Source organism: Diadema antillarum, unplaced genomic scaffold (assembly GCF_040938485.1).
Source record: "Diadema antillarum isolate AM-2024a unplaced genomic scaffold, OU_Dant_1.0 seq00000512_RagTag, whole genome shotgun sequence".
NCBI lineage: Eukaryota > Metazoa > Echinodermata > Echinoidea > Diadematoida > Diadematidae > Diadema > Diadema antillarum.
The window spans coordinates 3,400,376-3,415,955 of record NW_027271466.1 but is presented as its reverse complement, the minus strand read 5'-3'; the positions used below and the strand labels follow the sequence as shown (position 1 = coordinate 3,415,955).

At 38.5% G+C, this 15,580-nt stretch overlaps 1 protein-coding gene across 1 annotated transcript in view; it reads right to left on the bottom strand.

Moving 5' to 3' along the window:
• Nucleotides 1-3,539: 3,539 nt before the first annotated feature.
• Nucleotides 3,540-15,580, bottom strand: part of LOC139734149 (transient receptor potential cation channel subfamily A member 1-like) — a 52,770-nt gene continuing 40,729 nt past the window's right edge. Inside the window, exons 17-26 of the mRNA XM_071644954.1 lie at nt 15,212-15,371; nt 14,400-14,504; nt 13,565-13,734; nt 12,982-13,111; nt 11,966-12,166; nt 11,052-11,231; nt 10,105-10,164; nt 9,406-9,533; nt 6,581-6,706; nt 3,540-3,741 (exon numbers count right to left, since the gene is read on the bottom strand). Coding sequence (XP_071501055.1) covers nt 3,540-3,741; nt 6,581-6,706; nt 9,406-9,533; nt 10,105-10,164; nt 11,052-11,231; nt 11,966-12,166; nt 12,982-13,111; nt 13,565-13,734; nt 14,400-14,504; nt 15,212-15,371 — 1,462 coding nt within the window. The remainder of the gene's footprint in view (nt 3,742-6,580; nt 6,707-9,405; nt 9,534-10,104; nt 10,165-11,051; nt 11,232-11,965; nt 12,167-12,981; nt 13,112-13,564; nt 13,735-14,399; nt 14,505-15,211; nt 15,372-15,580) is intronic.

Genomic DNA, 15,580 nt, shown 5'->3' with positions numbered 1-15,580 from the left:
TATCATAAATTGTTATAATCTAGCTGTACTGAATGTCATTGTGTCCTTCTTGTTGCCATGTCATATAATATTTATACCTTTTATGCATAGATAATATATTTGAAGAGTTTGTTCGCAAAGACCGATAAGTCCATTTTTGAAGATTTTGAAGTACGGTCTCTGTCATAAAGTACAAAATAACACATTTTAAATGATATATTGGTCACTTCATATAAAGGTACATTTTTGAAGTTATGGTCAAACGAAGCAAAAACATTTTTATTATTCTATTCATTTTCCTTGACCTTCAATCGTAAATGTCTCCATTTGGCAAATATGGACTTATCGGTTTTTGCAAACAAACTCTTCATTTACTCACTTATGATTTAGCTCACTTTCATAGTAAAGGTATAAACCTGTACATACAGAGAAGGGTCTTGGCGTCCAACCGCAAGTCTCCTGGACGTGGGACCATGCACTCTATGAAAAGCGCTGCTATATCATAATAAACAATTTATTTCCCTGTAACAGACTTTCCGAGATAAGTCGGATGCAACAGCTCACTGTTTGAGATTATTCTTCTGCTTCGATGGTAATGCAACAGTTGATGTGAAAAAAAAAAAAGAAATCAGCCAGACCATGCTCTTAGTTCTGGGGTTCAGGGACCTATTTGACCGCTTAAACAATGACTTTTACATGCACTTGTACAAAAATACACACTTCAACACGTGATATTCATAGAAGAGACAATCACACACACACACACACACACACACACACACACACACACACACACACACACACACACACACACATACACATCCATGCACAAGTATACAATCAACTCGCACGCACAAGTTGATATTTTGGCTATTATTCGAGGAAAATTCTACCCTGAACGGATATGAATACTTGCATACTATAGTGTCATTGTGTCTCTTTCATTGTGCAAAATCGAAATTCACGTTCAGGTGTAAATCAAGCTAGGCGAAGATCTTGAGCAATGATAACGATATTAATATATTTATTTCATTCTCTACATTTTCCAACAATTCAACACATATACACGAGGGTCATGATATAAGTACATTTTGTGCATTTACATGTGCTACATCCTGCCTAGAAATGTCCTAAAAATAATTAATAACAACAAGTGATTGTAGGATGTAGAGTAGTTCTTATGTACTCTTATGTACCATTCAGCAGCAGAAAAAAAAATAATGTCCGCGTGAATTTATTATATCAGACATATTCAACATTAACCCCTAGCCTAAATGTGCACCGGGCGGGTCCTTAACAAGCCAAACGTAACTGGGAACCTCGTTCTGAGCGAACTTACACCATTCCAACGAAGACAGTTTTCATGGATGTGGAGCAATGATAGCCGAAAAGAAAACAACCCCCAAAATCCCCAAACATTCACTTTCCGATTTCTGCGAACTATGCTACAGTTATCTAACAATATAATGTAATGACTTTAACGTCAGCATATCAGCATTCCATAACTGAAATGATTGTCTACATTCCATAATGACCACTGACAATCAAATTTGTTCAGGCGAAGCGATGGTCCAAAATTTCGAATCTCTCCTCAACCTAATCAGCGCAACATATACAGTTGATTGAGATATTATGATATCACAGGATCATAATTATACTCCTAGTGCATCTTTACTGACAATACCACTACTCCTTTGTTACCGTGCCACAACAGACCGAGTGATCTACAAAATGATGTCTCGAAAGAAACTCTTGAAGGAGTGCTGCCCCGTCACAATATATCTGTTTCCATAATTATGATATAAACCTTTCGATCATAACAATTCTTTGCTTCCTTTCATATTGAATTATTGCGTTGTTTCAGCGTTCAGTTCAGTTCGCTCTCATCGTTCCATAACATTCCATGTTCGTCAGAAAAGGCACTTGCAAAGTTGCAAGTGATATCCATTGTGCAATTTTGTCTAGAATAACGGGAATATCCCGTCATAAATAATTGCTTCAAGATAGACCTTTACCAAACTTCATCAATGTTTTCATATACGTTCAGCACGGCGTACAATTCAACAAAACTATACCATAGGGTTATCGTGTTGATATTTTGATTTCCGAGTGTCCGACCGCAGCATTTGGGCTATCAAAGATATTTTGGTTAATAACCAGAATCCTTAAAGCTGAATTCCGGAAATATTGCACAGTGCATCTCGTGCAACACTGTGAAAGAATAAAGCGTTCAGCAAGTATCAGTCAGCCCTCCGTGAATTCCCTGCTTTTATGTTTGTTTCTTTTTCCTCTGCAAAACTCCAGTCACATTGGTGTGTTTGCATGTGCAAAAGTGACCTGATATCGCAAACAATTATTGTGGCCTATGAAATAAAAAAGAAAGAAAGAAAGAAATGTTCCATAAGGCATTATTCCATTGAAGAAATGACCAATGCAAAATCGGATGATTCACATATCTGTTTGCATAACATGACAACTACACTCCTACCCAGAGCGTTATAAGTATAAGCTGTATGAATGAAGATGTTATACTTGCTCTGCGATAGTTTGTATTAACTATAAAGTACCAGATTCCTTACATGCTGTTGACATTGCACAAACACATGTAGCCGATGGGTGTTTGGATCAGTATTTCGATTTTGAACTCTTACAGCGTATGCGAACACCATTGATCTGTCAGCCCTTTTCGGTAGTCTGTCTTCCAGATCATCTGCCTGCACTGTAATGCTTCAAAGAATATTAAAGCCCTATAATAAAGACATAAGTGACAGCATGAACTGGCTGGTCCTGCATTTGACAAAGACGGCGACTTCATCGCTGCAGAGGGTGCATTTTGTGAAGGGGAACCACGGTTGACAAAGCGTCTGGAAACCAGACTACCCTTTCGGGATGAATGGAAGATGATTGCTCATTACCATGCTAGCTACGTCATAATAATCTGTTTTTATTTTCATTATGGTGTTCTCTTTTCGGTTGATCAAACTTATACCACTATGATGTGAATCTTTATCATCGATATGATACAAGGTACAACGGTACAGTGTAGACAGAGGATTCGGTTTCAACTGCTGCCCTACCAGCTCATAGTCTCTGAGAGTATGAATATGACAGTTGGCCTGGCCGTCACAAGTCTGTCGTCCATAGAAATTTCTGTTAACCAGATTTCAGGGTAAAACATCTCGCTTGGGTAATCTAGGAGACGTTATAAGGGGCTGGGAGATGGAAAATGGTTAAGATTCAAGACAACATGGAATGTTCTCCTAACCTTCTCACACTTTCTTTACCAATCGTCATGATCGTTGACGAACAATTATTGTCGACTCATAATACGCGAATGTAAAAAAAAAATAAGTGAGTGCGCTGTGATTACTATTAATTCCAGATAATTTCACAAATTTTTGATTTTGTTTCTATCATTTCTAACTTTCTGGCTAACCATTCTTGGTGCAAAACAGATTACGAAAAATTATCTATCTTACATGCACAGCGAGAGATTGAGAGGGAGAGAAAGGACTTTTTTGAAGTTAAGTTTTAGTGAGTCACTGGTCAGCTTCCCAGTGTCAGATCGTGGATTCGGACGAAGAGAGAAGTCGTGTCCTCGGCAGGCTCCATGTCGACGACGCCCGCGTTGTCGATGGCGATGACCGAGAAGCGACGGTGGGGGCGCTGTCCTGTCGACTCACGGCCACGCTGGCGACACTTGAACTCCGCGAGGTGACGTAGGACTGCGAGTCCGTGCAGTAATTAGGCGAGCCGAACCATCTGGTTTCACGTTGTGTTTGGCGGATCATTTTGCAGGGCATGGTTGCGTGTGTGTGTTGGGGGGGGGGGGGGGGAGGGGCAGGGGGCAGGGGGCGATTGTGACGTGAGGGGAGTTCAGCCATTTGGCGACGAATATCAATTTAAGAGCAATTCCAAGGCATGATAAAATCCATGCAGGGTTTAAGAAGGTATGGAAACAGGATAAGCGTGGGATTGGCCAGTTCATAGCGAGCAAGGTTCAATGAGACAAGTTGATCGATCACATGTCGAAAAGGGGAAATTTGTCAACAATGAAGAAATTGATAAGGGCGCGTGGTTTGAAAAAAAAAAGTAGAAATGGACCACAGATATTGGAGAGTAAAGCGTGTTTTCAGAGGGACAAGAAAAGAGAAGTATAGGATATAGGTGAATAGACAGAGGAACATGGCAGTTATGGAAATGACGTTAAACGATTCGAGCATTACAATATAAAGTGTTTCCGTGCGAGAGAACCAGAAAGATACCGTTGATATACGATATTACCGTTGTGATAGAAGGAGAAAAGATAGTTGAACATGATTCGTGTTATGAAGACATGATTAGTGCGATGGAGAGGAGTGCAAACAGTATTCGTGCAACGTAACGGAATAAGGTGGTAAGAATAGAAATGAGTATTAGTCAGCATGGGCATGACAAACCAAAGTATTGTGGTAGTTTCGAGAATTGCGAAGAGATGACGTTAGTTTACACTAAACGAAACGGAGGAATCAACATAATAAAATACGGAGCGAAAATCATAGGAAAATACTCAGAAAGACAATGATCTGTTGGCGATATTAAATAAGACGCATGAAATCAAAAGGGATTTTTTGAAGGTTTAGATATGGCCGTGAGAGAAGGGGACTCGGAGTGTTAATAATAGTTATGAGGACATAGAGACATTCGTTGTCATAATATCAGGAAGAAAGCAAACAGAAAAAGGAGAAAGAGTATATCAATTTACCCAAATTTATCATCATTTACATTATTCACCGTATGTTATCCTTTTCGTACGGTCATGTTCCATCTCTCTTTGCTCCAAGTGAACTTACTGATATTGTAAAATATGATATACATCAATTATCTCTTCAACAAGGTGCAAAATGCAAGTTCGACCATCTGAAATGCTACTAGGTATGTAGCTGCAGCACTCATTAATTAACCCACAGACGTATGTAGCATTCTTGCAAAACTTGTGCAGTGATTTTCTTCTTTAACTTAATCATGTAACCGTGACTATCAAGCACTGACAATGGGCTGTGAGATACTTTATATTACTGTTCAATATAAGATGCTTATGACAAATGGCACACAAATGCAGAATGGATCATTATTCTTATTTTCTTTAAAGTATCTTAGACTTAACAATCGACGATCTTAACACAATAATTATACTCAAACTCATATACAGTACAGTGTACCACATTATCATGCTATTAAATATGATGATAATTTTCTTATCAACTATACCGCATAGGCACACAGTGCAATAGTGATGTGGGATGTGTGTATAGTGTCATGGAGTGAAGTGAAAATATCACAGAAAAGCATGCTGCAACCACTGTTATATCAACTATAGAAAAAAACTAAACTAAATGAGTTGCAATAAGATATAACATCACATATTCATCATGTCCATATGTATTTTGCGACAGTTTCATCCATGATATGACATTATCTATTATACATGCGCTACTTGCAACACAGGATTTGCACAGAGCATTCAACTATTAGCATTTCACATGTCTTATTAAGTATAATGTTCTTTAAACCTGTAGTATACAATCGTGAAATCAGCCATGCATTTGGACAACGAGGAACACAGATGGGATGTCATGTTGACTGCTCGTATTAAAATGAAACCTTGCCTTGATCTTTATCAATGACACGCCCACCCCCAGCTCTGAATTAAAATGTGAACCAATTGTGCCTCGAGTTCGTTTTGAGTATTCATGCGAGGTGTACTTATTTTCTTCATTTGTTTACTTTATGTTGCTTTATATATTTTGTTCTACATGATGTCAGGCACCTAAAAAAAAGAGTTTCACCAATTGCTAGGCAAACGACAAACAAACATTCAAGAAAACCCGAATGAGAAAATTTACAGCGAACTATATAAAAAAAAACATAGTAATGAAAGAATTATGTGCTCGAGTATGCAAGGACGAGATATTGAACTCTTGGAACACCGCTCTAGATGAAAATGAATAATAAAAAGAAATAATAAGTAGGGACCCTTCACCACGGTACCCTGATAAAGCCGACGACGAATCTTAGGGGGAAAAAAAGGGAAGTAAGGTGATTTAGATGAAAAGGGGGACATTTTTCATGTTCTTGTTTAAGAGGCAAAGGCTTGAATAAAAAAACTAAACAAACGAGAGAAACGTCATCTCAGGATCTCAACATCTTTAGAGACTCTTTCCTTCCGTTTTTTTTTTTCGGATAGAAAGCATGTTTTCATGGCGCTTCTGATCACAACATCAAACCATCCCATAAATGTATGGTGGATCGGCTTTTTACAGTTTCTTTGGTAGATATAAATAAAGTAAGACAAAAGTGAAATATTCACTGAACAGCTGGGAGTCTGCGAGATGGTCAAAGGAGATCAATGAAATTTAGAAAGAAAAAAGTTAGGCTGGGTTTTCAGTGATGACGAGCCACATTATCATGATAATGATATGATACGGACAAACAAAGAAGGAAAAAAAAACTATGCAAGATGACAAAACAGAAACAAGAAACAAGAATGAAGTATTTATGATGAGGTGAGGGCAGTGCTTACTAGAACTCTGCTAGCCAGTCTAACTCAATCGACCCTGACCTGCCGTGCTCCCCGGGACCTTCCCCCTCGTCGCGGTCCTCCGCCTCGCTGCGTATCTCCATCTTCTGCACGATGAGGCGCAGGAGATCGTACTGGCGGTCGAGCTGCTCCTTGACCTCCTTCAGTCTGCGGGAGATTAAGGTCAACCTGAAAATGAACTCATGACGTCACTGGCGAACCGGACAGAGAGACAGATAGAGGCGGGGTATATATACACAGCTGCAAGGGCGTTAGAAAGAGATAAAAGAGGCTAGATCGCTACTTGTCCCAAGACTACTAGGACGATGGGACCTTCTCCGTATAGTGGGATTCAGAGAGCTACATTAAACGTGAGTGTCATATGATGCTTTTTCGTTTGCAATGTTTAGCATGGACTTTATGCTACTATGTCCTTTACTTTATATTATCACAATTGGTAATGTACTTGTAACTTGATATTAGCATAATAGACTATATTATGGTGTTTTTAACGTAAATTAATGCAAACTCTACACTACCATAATTTGGTACAGAGAAAAAAAAAAAATAAAAGATGAAAATATTCATCACTTTTTTTTTTTGTTCCGAAGGGGAGGGGGTCGCCAGAAAGAACATTACCACCTAATACTTTCTTAGCTTTTTGAAACATGATGTTCCGCTTAATTTCCGACTGAAGAAACTGATTTAACGAAGACTGTTTTCCAAGCCCTCAATCCACAACACGACATGCCAATCACTATTAAGCAATCCAAAGCTATATAGTGGATATAAGGTATCACCATCTATCTTCAGAACAGGCCAATCAGTGATCAAAGTGAATAGCAGTGAGAGAATTTGGTGGGCAGATGATGCGGTTCTTGCACTCTAAGAGAAATAGATTCAACTGTCCACATTTATGGGTGCAACTTTGTGCCTTTCTGGTCTGAAAGGTGCAAAATTGCACCCGTCAGAAGGTACGCAGTTGTACCCATAAAGGTGCTACAATTATGTTACACGTAAAGGTGCCAAGATGAACATGTTTTTCCTAGTGTAAACACTGTTACGGAAAATAAAAGTCTTCCCGTATCTTGTTTTGAGTCAACCACACCAGAGTGCACATTGGCATGCTTTTAAAATCATATAGCGGAAAGAAGAGCACTATCTCATTCTGTTTTTATTCAATTCTATCATCAGTAAACATTCTGTACAAACTAAGTCAAAAGCAATCAATTGCAGGTACCAAGGACGGGGGAAATGCAAAACAGCAAATAGAAAATAGTTCCTATGTCTAATAAAATCACAACGATAAACTCAAAGGTAAAGACAATGAGAGAGACAGAAATAAAAAAGAAAGAGAATGAGAGAGGGAGATAGAGAAGGAAAAAAGGAGGGAAAGAGGGAGATTGCATGAGATAAATAGATAGATAGGCAGTTAGAAAGATAAATAAAGATAGAAAGAAAGACAGAAATAGGGTGTGTGAATTTTGTTTTATTGATAGCACTGTACTTGCGAGGAAACAGACGGAGGCGTTTTGTAGTATCTTCGACAGGGTGTGGGATTCGCTAAAGAGGGTAAAGCCACTTCCGCCATATTCCATGCTGCTATAATCATTTCCTCCGCCAAGAGAGCTACAATTTGCTGGCGTTGGTTTGTTTGTTTGTATATCTGTTTCCAAAAATAACTCAAAGAATTATCAAACGGATCTACACGACACATTAAAGGGTGTGTACAGTTCTGGTCAAGGTGAAGATTTAGCTTTTAACGTTTTGTGAGATATTCAGAAACCACTCTATGAGATGTCAAAGAGCATGCAATTCTAAGGGGTATTACAAGTTTATTCGATGAAAATCGGTTTTGAAATGGCTGAGATATCAAAAAACAAGGTGAAACAAAGATATACTAATAAAGTTGGGGCATGTCGCCTTTTATTATTAGCACTTTTTTGGATATCTCAGCCATTTGAAAACCAATTTTCATCAAATAAACGCTGAATTCTTCTTAAAATTACATGCTCTTTCATATTTCATAAGATGCTTTTCATTATCTCACTTAGGAATGTTCAAAACATGAATCCCTACCTCAGCCAGTACTGTACAGTCCCTTGAAGCAACAGTTGATAGTGACACAGTGAACAAATGATTATGTTTTGGCAGTGATCTGGATCACCGTCTTGATACAGGATTTTGTGTTTTTGTTTTTGTTTTTGTTTCAGATTTTTAAAGGATTCTTTATCATCGGAAACTCTTCGGCCATTTTCAGCATGTTTGCTTGGCGGAGGTCTGCTCTCTCCAAGTGCGTTTCTAGTTGGTTTATCAATTTTATCTAATGACTTGTCAAAATGTTCTAGGTCGTGGAATACCTCACCCATCGGTAAGAGAGGATGCAGAATTTGTAATGAGTCTGGATCAAAGACGTCAGTGCAAGCCGTGAGTAAAGAAATGGAGGAAGAAATCGAGAAAGTGGATGAAACGACAAGCACTATGATTCTGAATGGGGGATGCCACTTTTTTGTTTTCGAAACAAGATAATTATCAGAATATTCTAATGATCGGCTTCTTTTGAGAATTGATCACACTACGCGTTTTTGTATATAAAATCATGAACGTGGAGAGTTCATTTTTTTGGTTGATTTATTTTTTCAAAATATTTTCCCGAATAATTTCAAATCTTACGTTTGTCCGAACCCGCCGTGAAGCATACTCGGCTTGTGTAACAGGCTTTTTTTGTTCTATACTTTTTCAAAAAAAAAAAAAAAATCCGTCTAACCCTTAAACATGAGGAGACGTCTGTCAGCAGTGGCTACAGTGATTTACATAGGTATACAGATAAACCACGAAAAACTCTCGAAAATTTACTTCAAGCTCACCTTCTCTTTTGACTTATCATCTCATTTTGTAAGATGACGAGTTGTGGGTCGTTCGCTGCGTCCCCGCCAATTTTAGAACCGTACGGGTTGCTCTCCATGCCCGCGGTCTCGCGTATTTTGTTCCATATCTGAATCAGCGAAATCGAAAAGAAAAGAAAGAACGCACCTAAAGTATGGTGAGTTGCATTCGTGTCAAGGGTCTCGTGTGCTCTTTCAGTACAGTTTTACATGTATTGCCATCGTAAGTCGATAATGAACGATAGTTCATTTTGAGGATTCGTATCTTTGACGGTATGAAATATACGTAATCTTTTCCTTGACGAGATCTTGTCCTGTCCCAGCTGAACCAGCATCTCATATTTCGACAAGAAATCTAAAACTGACTAAGGTCTTATGACTTCTTAGATGTTGCTTGAAAAACAAAACAAAAAAAGTCGAGAGATAAGAAAGCTTCGTGATTACATTCATTTCTCATCTGTATTTCCAACCTGCATTTTGATTAAAAGCACCATTACTGTCATTCGAAGAATCGAGACATTTTCTCTCTACACATTAATGACTTGACACGGGTGATAAATATAGTGGGATAAAATGAAAGAAAAGGACAAGGGAAATGATAAGTTCAAATGTAGCATGCATTATATACAAAAATATAACATCATAGTGATAATCGCTCGACGTAATCTCGCCTTTTCTCACCCTGTATATGAAGTACTGCGCCATCTTTATATAGAAGAAGTATTTTCCCTTGTCTTGGGCCTGTGGCATTGCGGTAGTTCAGCAACAAAATAAAAATCACAAACAAACAAAAGAGGAAGGGGTTAACGAAATAGAACGAAAATTGGGTGGTGGAAGAACTTACATAAACGAGCAAAAGCATGGAAATTAAACCGAATAAAATGATTGGAAGCTTGCAGTTGTCTGAGATTGTACGCTGCTTGCACGTTTACTTACCTTTGTCCGTCTAGCTGTCAAACTATCAAAACCGTCTTATCCACGTCACCATAACAACGCCATGAACATTGGTGTTAACGCTCTCATTCATGGAACAAAGCAAAACATGATTTTTCCCCTGACTTTTTGGTACAAAATGAAGTGACACTGTTTTCTGTTTCATCCATTTCTTCATAGAGTATGAAGTATTTTGCCGTGTGTGTGTATAGACGTTTACACTGTGCACTCATTACTCATTAAAAGTATTCTTAGTGTTTGTTACATTGTCTATTTATCTATTTCCTTGTCTCAGTTTTCCTTCCTGCGATAGATACTCCAAACATACTTGGCCCTGTGAGTGTAAGCGAGTACATCTTGCTTAGAGGTTAGCTTTTACTGTATGGTGTTTATCTATTGGTTGCTTGCTTTAATATTCGTTAGTCTCTGTGCTATTCCTTTCGGCACAACGCACAATTTCCTGTATGGGTGTGTACACATATGTATATTTGCCTACTGGTTATTCACCGAACTATATTCAGTGTGTGTTTTTTTTTTCTTGATTCCTTCTAAGTGCGTAATGTGCACTGAGTTTCAAGTACACTTTGTATTGGACTGTGTGTCAGTTGAAGTAGGCATACACATTTTGGTGTACTGCTTAATCATTAGAAATGTTTCAAGTGTGCTTTCTTTGTTTCTTCCTTCTTGCTACCTACACTGAGTATGAAGTATTTTGCTGTGTGGGTGTAGACGGTGTACTTGTCCCGCTCCCCTGCCTTGAGGATCCGCGAAGGCAGCTTCTGCTCCAGGTCCGTGTGTAGCTCCACCTGCATGGCCAGTCTCTTGAGATGAGCGTTGTGCTGCATAGAGGCGATATCACCGACGGCGAGACCAATCTGTAGGAGGAGGGGTGAGTCATTTTGAAGCGTTTTCAATTTCGCTTGTTTGTGTGTGTCTGTGTGTTGTTTTTTATCTCTGTATAATACACAGTATCTATTATCTGTTCATGCCTCTTTTTTGATTACTATTATTTCGTACCAATACAATCGAAAATTTACCGAAACTGTTCACATTTGGAGTATAATTTCGTTTTATTACCCTGTATTGGTTGTTTTCGGTAGGGGACTTTGTTAACGAGTCATAAAAAAACCTCCTTGCAGTAATATGTTATCTCATAATAGCGTGCCTAATTTTGTCACTTTGGGATTATAATCATTGATAATTGACAAATTTCTGGCTATCGACAAAAAAGCGCAGATTAATAACAACGCTAAGATGAAATATCAACATCAATAATATTATAACAGCTTTTTATGAGAGTTTAAAACTCGTCTCTATACGCTTGAAAAAAAAACATGAATAGTAAAGAATAAAGAAACTGATAAGAATGTTTCCAACGCAATTGTTGCCATGTTAACATTTGACCTATAGATAGAGCTAACCCGCAGTACTTTTTAGTCAAAGGTATTAGGAGTCTACACGAAATGTGCGTCTGATGCGCTTTACGCTATTCAGAACGACTGTGATGAAATATTGTTGGCACGTTGGCATCATATTGTACAGTTGCCGGCAGTCATGGGAATTGGGTTATTCACTAATGCGACTTTAGGGTCGGATGATGATGTCGTACCAAGAGATTCATGAGCAGAATCGGCATGAGGAGAACGAGCCCGATGAGGAAGAAGTAGGTGAGCTCGGGATAAGGCATGGTGTAGTCGAACTCGTCGTTGGCTGGGTCGACGAACGAGTTGATGAAGTCGAGCTCGCCCAGGAGCAGCGCAGTGGAAACGCGGAGGAGCGACATGGCCGGGGAGGTGTGAGCGTGATTTAACTGTCGTGAACAAAAAAGGGAAAAACAAATCTTTGCCATGAACCAAACTTCGTATGGATGATTTGCTTAACTGTATTTCTGATTATTTTCCTGAACATAGCCACAAATGAAGAATTTTATCGTAAAACGAACTAAGTCTATTCTTGTTAAGTTGAGATATTTGTGACTAAAGCTGTTAAAGACAAAGATAATAACAATAAAATACAGAAATTTGAAAATCATAACTTCTAGAATATTCCTTGTTATGTCACAAGTGAGTTATTACTGGAAAGGTTTAATTTTGCTCTATCAGATGATGGACTTACTTTGAAATGTTTAAAAATATCCCTTAGCTCATTTTACAATTAAACTCTTCAAATATATCAATGAAATTGAGTATGAATTGGCCCGACCTTGTGCTTAGACTTAACTATAAAGGAATAACCGTCTCAAATGAATGGTAACATTAGCGCATTAGTTCTTAGATATGCGTTTGTACCTTCAGTTTGTACTAAAACATTTGTCTTCCGTCTTAAGATCAAAAGATATGGTGAAAATATATATATGTCACAGAGTTATGGCTGATGCTTACTTTTGCATCCATGACCACGTATAGGATACTTTTACACAATCAAATCGCTATATTTTCCCTATGAGTAAAATACGTCTCAAAACGTAGAGTCGGTTAGACAGTACTTACTTCTCGCGGTACTAAGATGTGAAATATCAAACCGAACGCCACGATGAGGATAGAGAACACGAATAAGCATCAATATCCCAAACGAAAATACAGAGTTATGGTTTATGATTACTTATATATCCAAGACGGTACTTACTTCTCGCGGTAATAAGATGTGAAATGTGAGACCGAACGCCACGATGAGGATAGAGAACACGAGAAGGACTTGGACTAGCGTGCGCAGAATCTCTAGGAACATCACCACGTAGATACCAAATATATCAAATCTGAAAGAGCGCAAAGTGATTAATACAAGAGTATGTACATTGTGACAAAGAGGGGCACCATGGTCTACAGTTGAGTGAAATCTATACACGTGATGTGAAAAAAAGAATGACAGCGGTTTTGCTCAAATTTTAGCTGCAAGTTCGGAAGAGAAATACGCATTTTCTAAAAGATACGAAATACGTACCAATATTGAAATTAGCAGTGGTTTAGGAAAAAACCCCCACAAACATTCAATTCCTGTTATCACCAACTCCAAACAACGCCAAACGCCAAACAGTCAGTGGCAGTTCGAGTGATACATTGTAAGAAATCACATCGTCTTGAATATCCCAATTACGACTAGCATTGAGATGATTTTTTTTTTAAATGACTATACATAATTATTATGCTGGCATTTCGTCTGGGAAAGACATTTTCTGTCCAATGGCTTGCTGCTTGAAAGCTATAAGTACCTTTGTAGGTATAGCAGAAAGTTGAACCACGCGAGGAAAACAGCCACCGCCCCACATTGCCACTGAAAGTCCTCGTTCTGCCCCGCCAGATAAGGCGCCACGAAGGCCAGCGAGGTGGCGTAGAGGGTCCACTCCAAGAAATTCGTGAATTCGTAGAAGTATTTTCCTTTCTGGGATTTGACAACAAAGAAAAAAACAAGAGCAAAGGAAAAAGAAAACAGGTGGGTAGTTTTCCTTGTGAACAATTTCTGATTTGTCATAACACTGATGACGTCAGCATTCCCGCCATACTATGGTATTAAAGGATAAAACTCCAAGAGCGACTGCATTCAGCAAGACAGATTATTTGAATTCTTCGTGCATGTCGTGTTATCATAATATGCAATCGATCCATGTTTTCCGCCTCCTCAAACAGCAAATGCCCGAAAACGTTTTGTATGTCATTCTACAATATCGGCCAGTGATGACTATTTATGTTGCTATCAAAATAAAGCAATAAGTATCAGACATGCAATTTAAGCGTGTGGCTCTCTGCTAAGTAGTATGAAATATTAACAAGTTTATCATCCAGTATTACTAGAACTTAGCATGCACATATATTGCAATGAACACGGCTCATTAACATTTCCATCATTATTGCCAAAGACAAAACGCAGGTATTTATGGCTTCTAGATTGCTAAGTGAGAGGGTTTTTTTTTTTCTTTAAATGCATCCATCCACACCAAAACAGTCAAGCAATCTATTCTACCACGCCCAAGACAAAATGATGTCTAGTCTAGTTGAATGATTAAAAGAACTAGCCTTTGTTTGTGGCGGCATAGCTGGGAAACTTACACCTGTTATACTTGCCTGTTGCAAGAGTTGGACGATTTCTTTCAGAATGTTCATGGAGGCAAAGCCACATATCACCCACACAGACACTTTTGTTGACATCGTGAACTACGAGAAATACAAGGAAAGGAGAGCAGTTTCTGAATCGGTTATCATCTTCTTATCGTATTCATCAGAATTACTGGCGATACTTCAAGCCAACTCATTTAGACAAACAAAAAGACGCAGCTTTTTGGAAATGGGTAAATATTCAATTATGCTTTTTCTGACAAAAAGGCGTTTTCTTAGTGGTCACACAGTACCGAGAATCCACTCTCTCTATACTAATGATTCTCAGTCTTACTTAGCCTTTAAAGATGTTTGTTTTCTTGTTCCTTACGAAAGGATTTCCCAAATTTGCATTATTTAAGACCTCGGCACACCAAGCAAGGTAACTGCAACGGTCCGTTTTGTTTGTTTGTTTGTTTATTTATTTTTGGCTATCATGGCTATGGTGCGCCAAAAGTTACAATACACTTCCCCGCGAACAATTGAGTTAAAAAATTAATCTTCAGCTGGTGATTTTGTTGCTCTTGCTTTTGACATAGGAATAAGATGTTAGGTGATTGTTACCGAGGCCTTTATTTTTAGTAGGTAAAAAATAGAAAGCTTCGTAATTCTGTGACAATAAGACATTTCACAATTTTGAAACATTTTTCTATTTATATTAATTTGATTAATCCGTAGCCAGGAGTTCATCCCATTTGTATCAAAACAAGAGGGAGATGGTGTTGCCTAAGTTCCCATCCCGTAAGGGATCCAAGTGGTGCTCAGACCTCGGTCACAGGGAGATGGAGATCGACCACGGAGTCGGTGGCGTTCTCGGGCAGCATGCTGTCCGGCACGTCGGTCACACACACGAAGTAGGTGAGAAAGAAGACGAAGACGAGGTATATCGTGATGTTGGTCACGTGACAGGCTCGTCCGTAGGCATTCCTGTCAAAAAAGGCAAGACTTTGATTAATCATCTGCTCAATGTCTTGAAATGTCCGTAATACGTACATAATTATGTATATGTGACCCTGCACCACAAAACAAACAAAAAGTCGCCAGATATGAAATTTTAGTTAAGAGCATATTCTGAAAGAGCAGATTTTAAGCTTTAAAAATGATGTATAACTCAAGTCAAATGGACTCTCCTAACC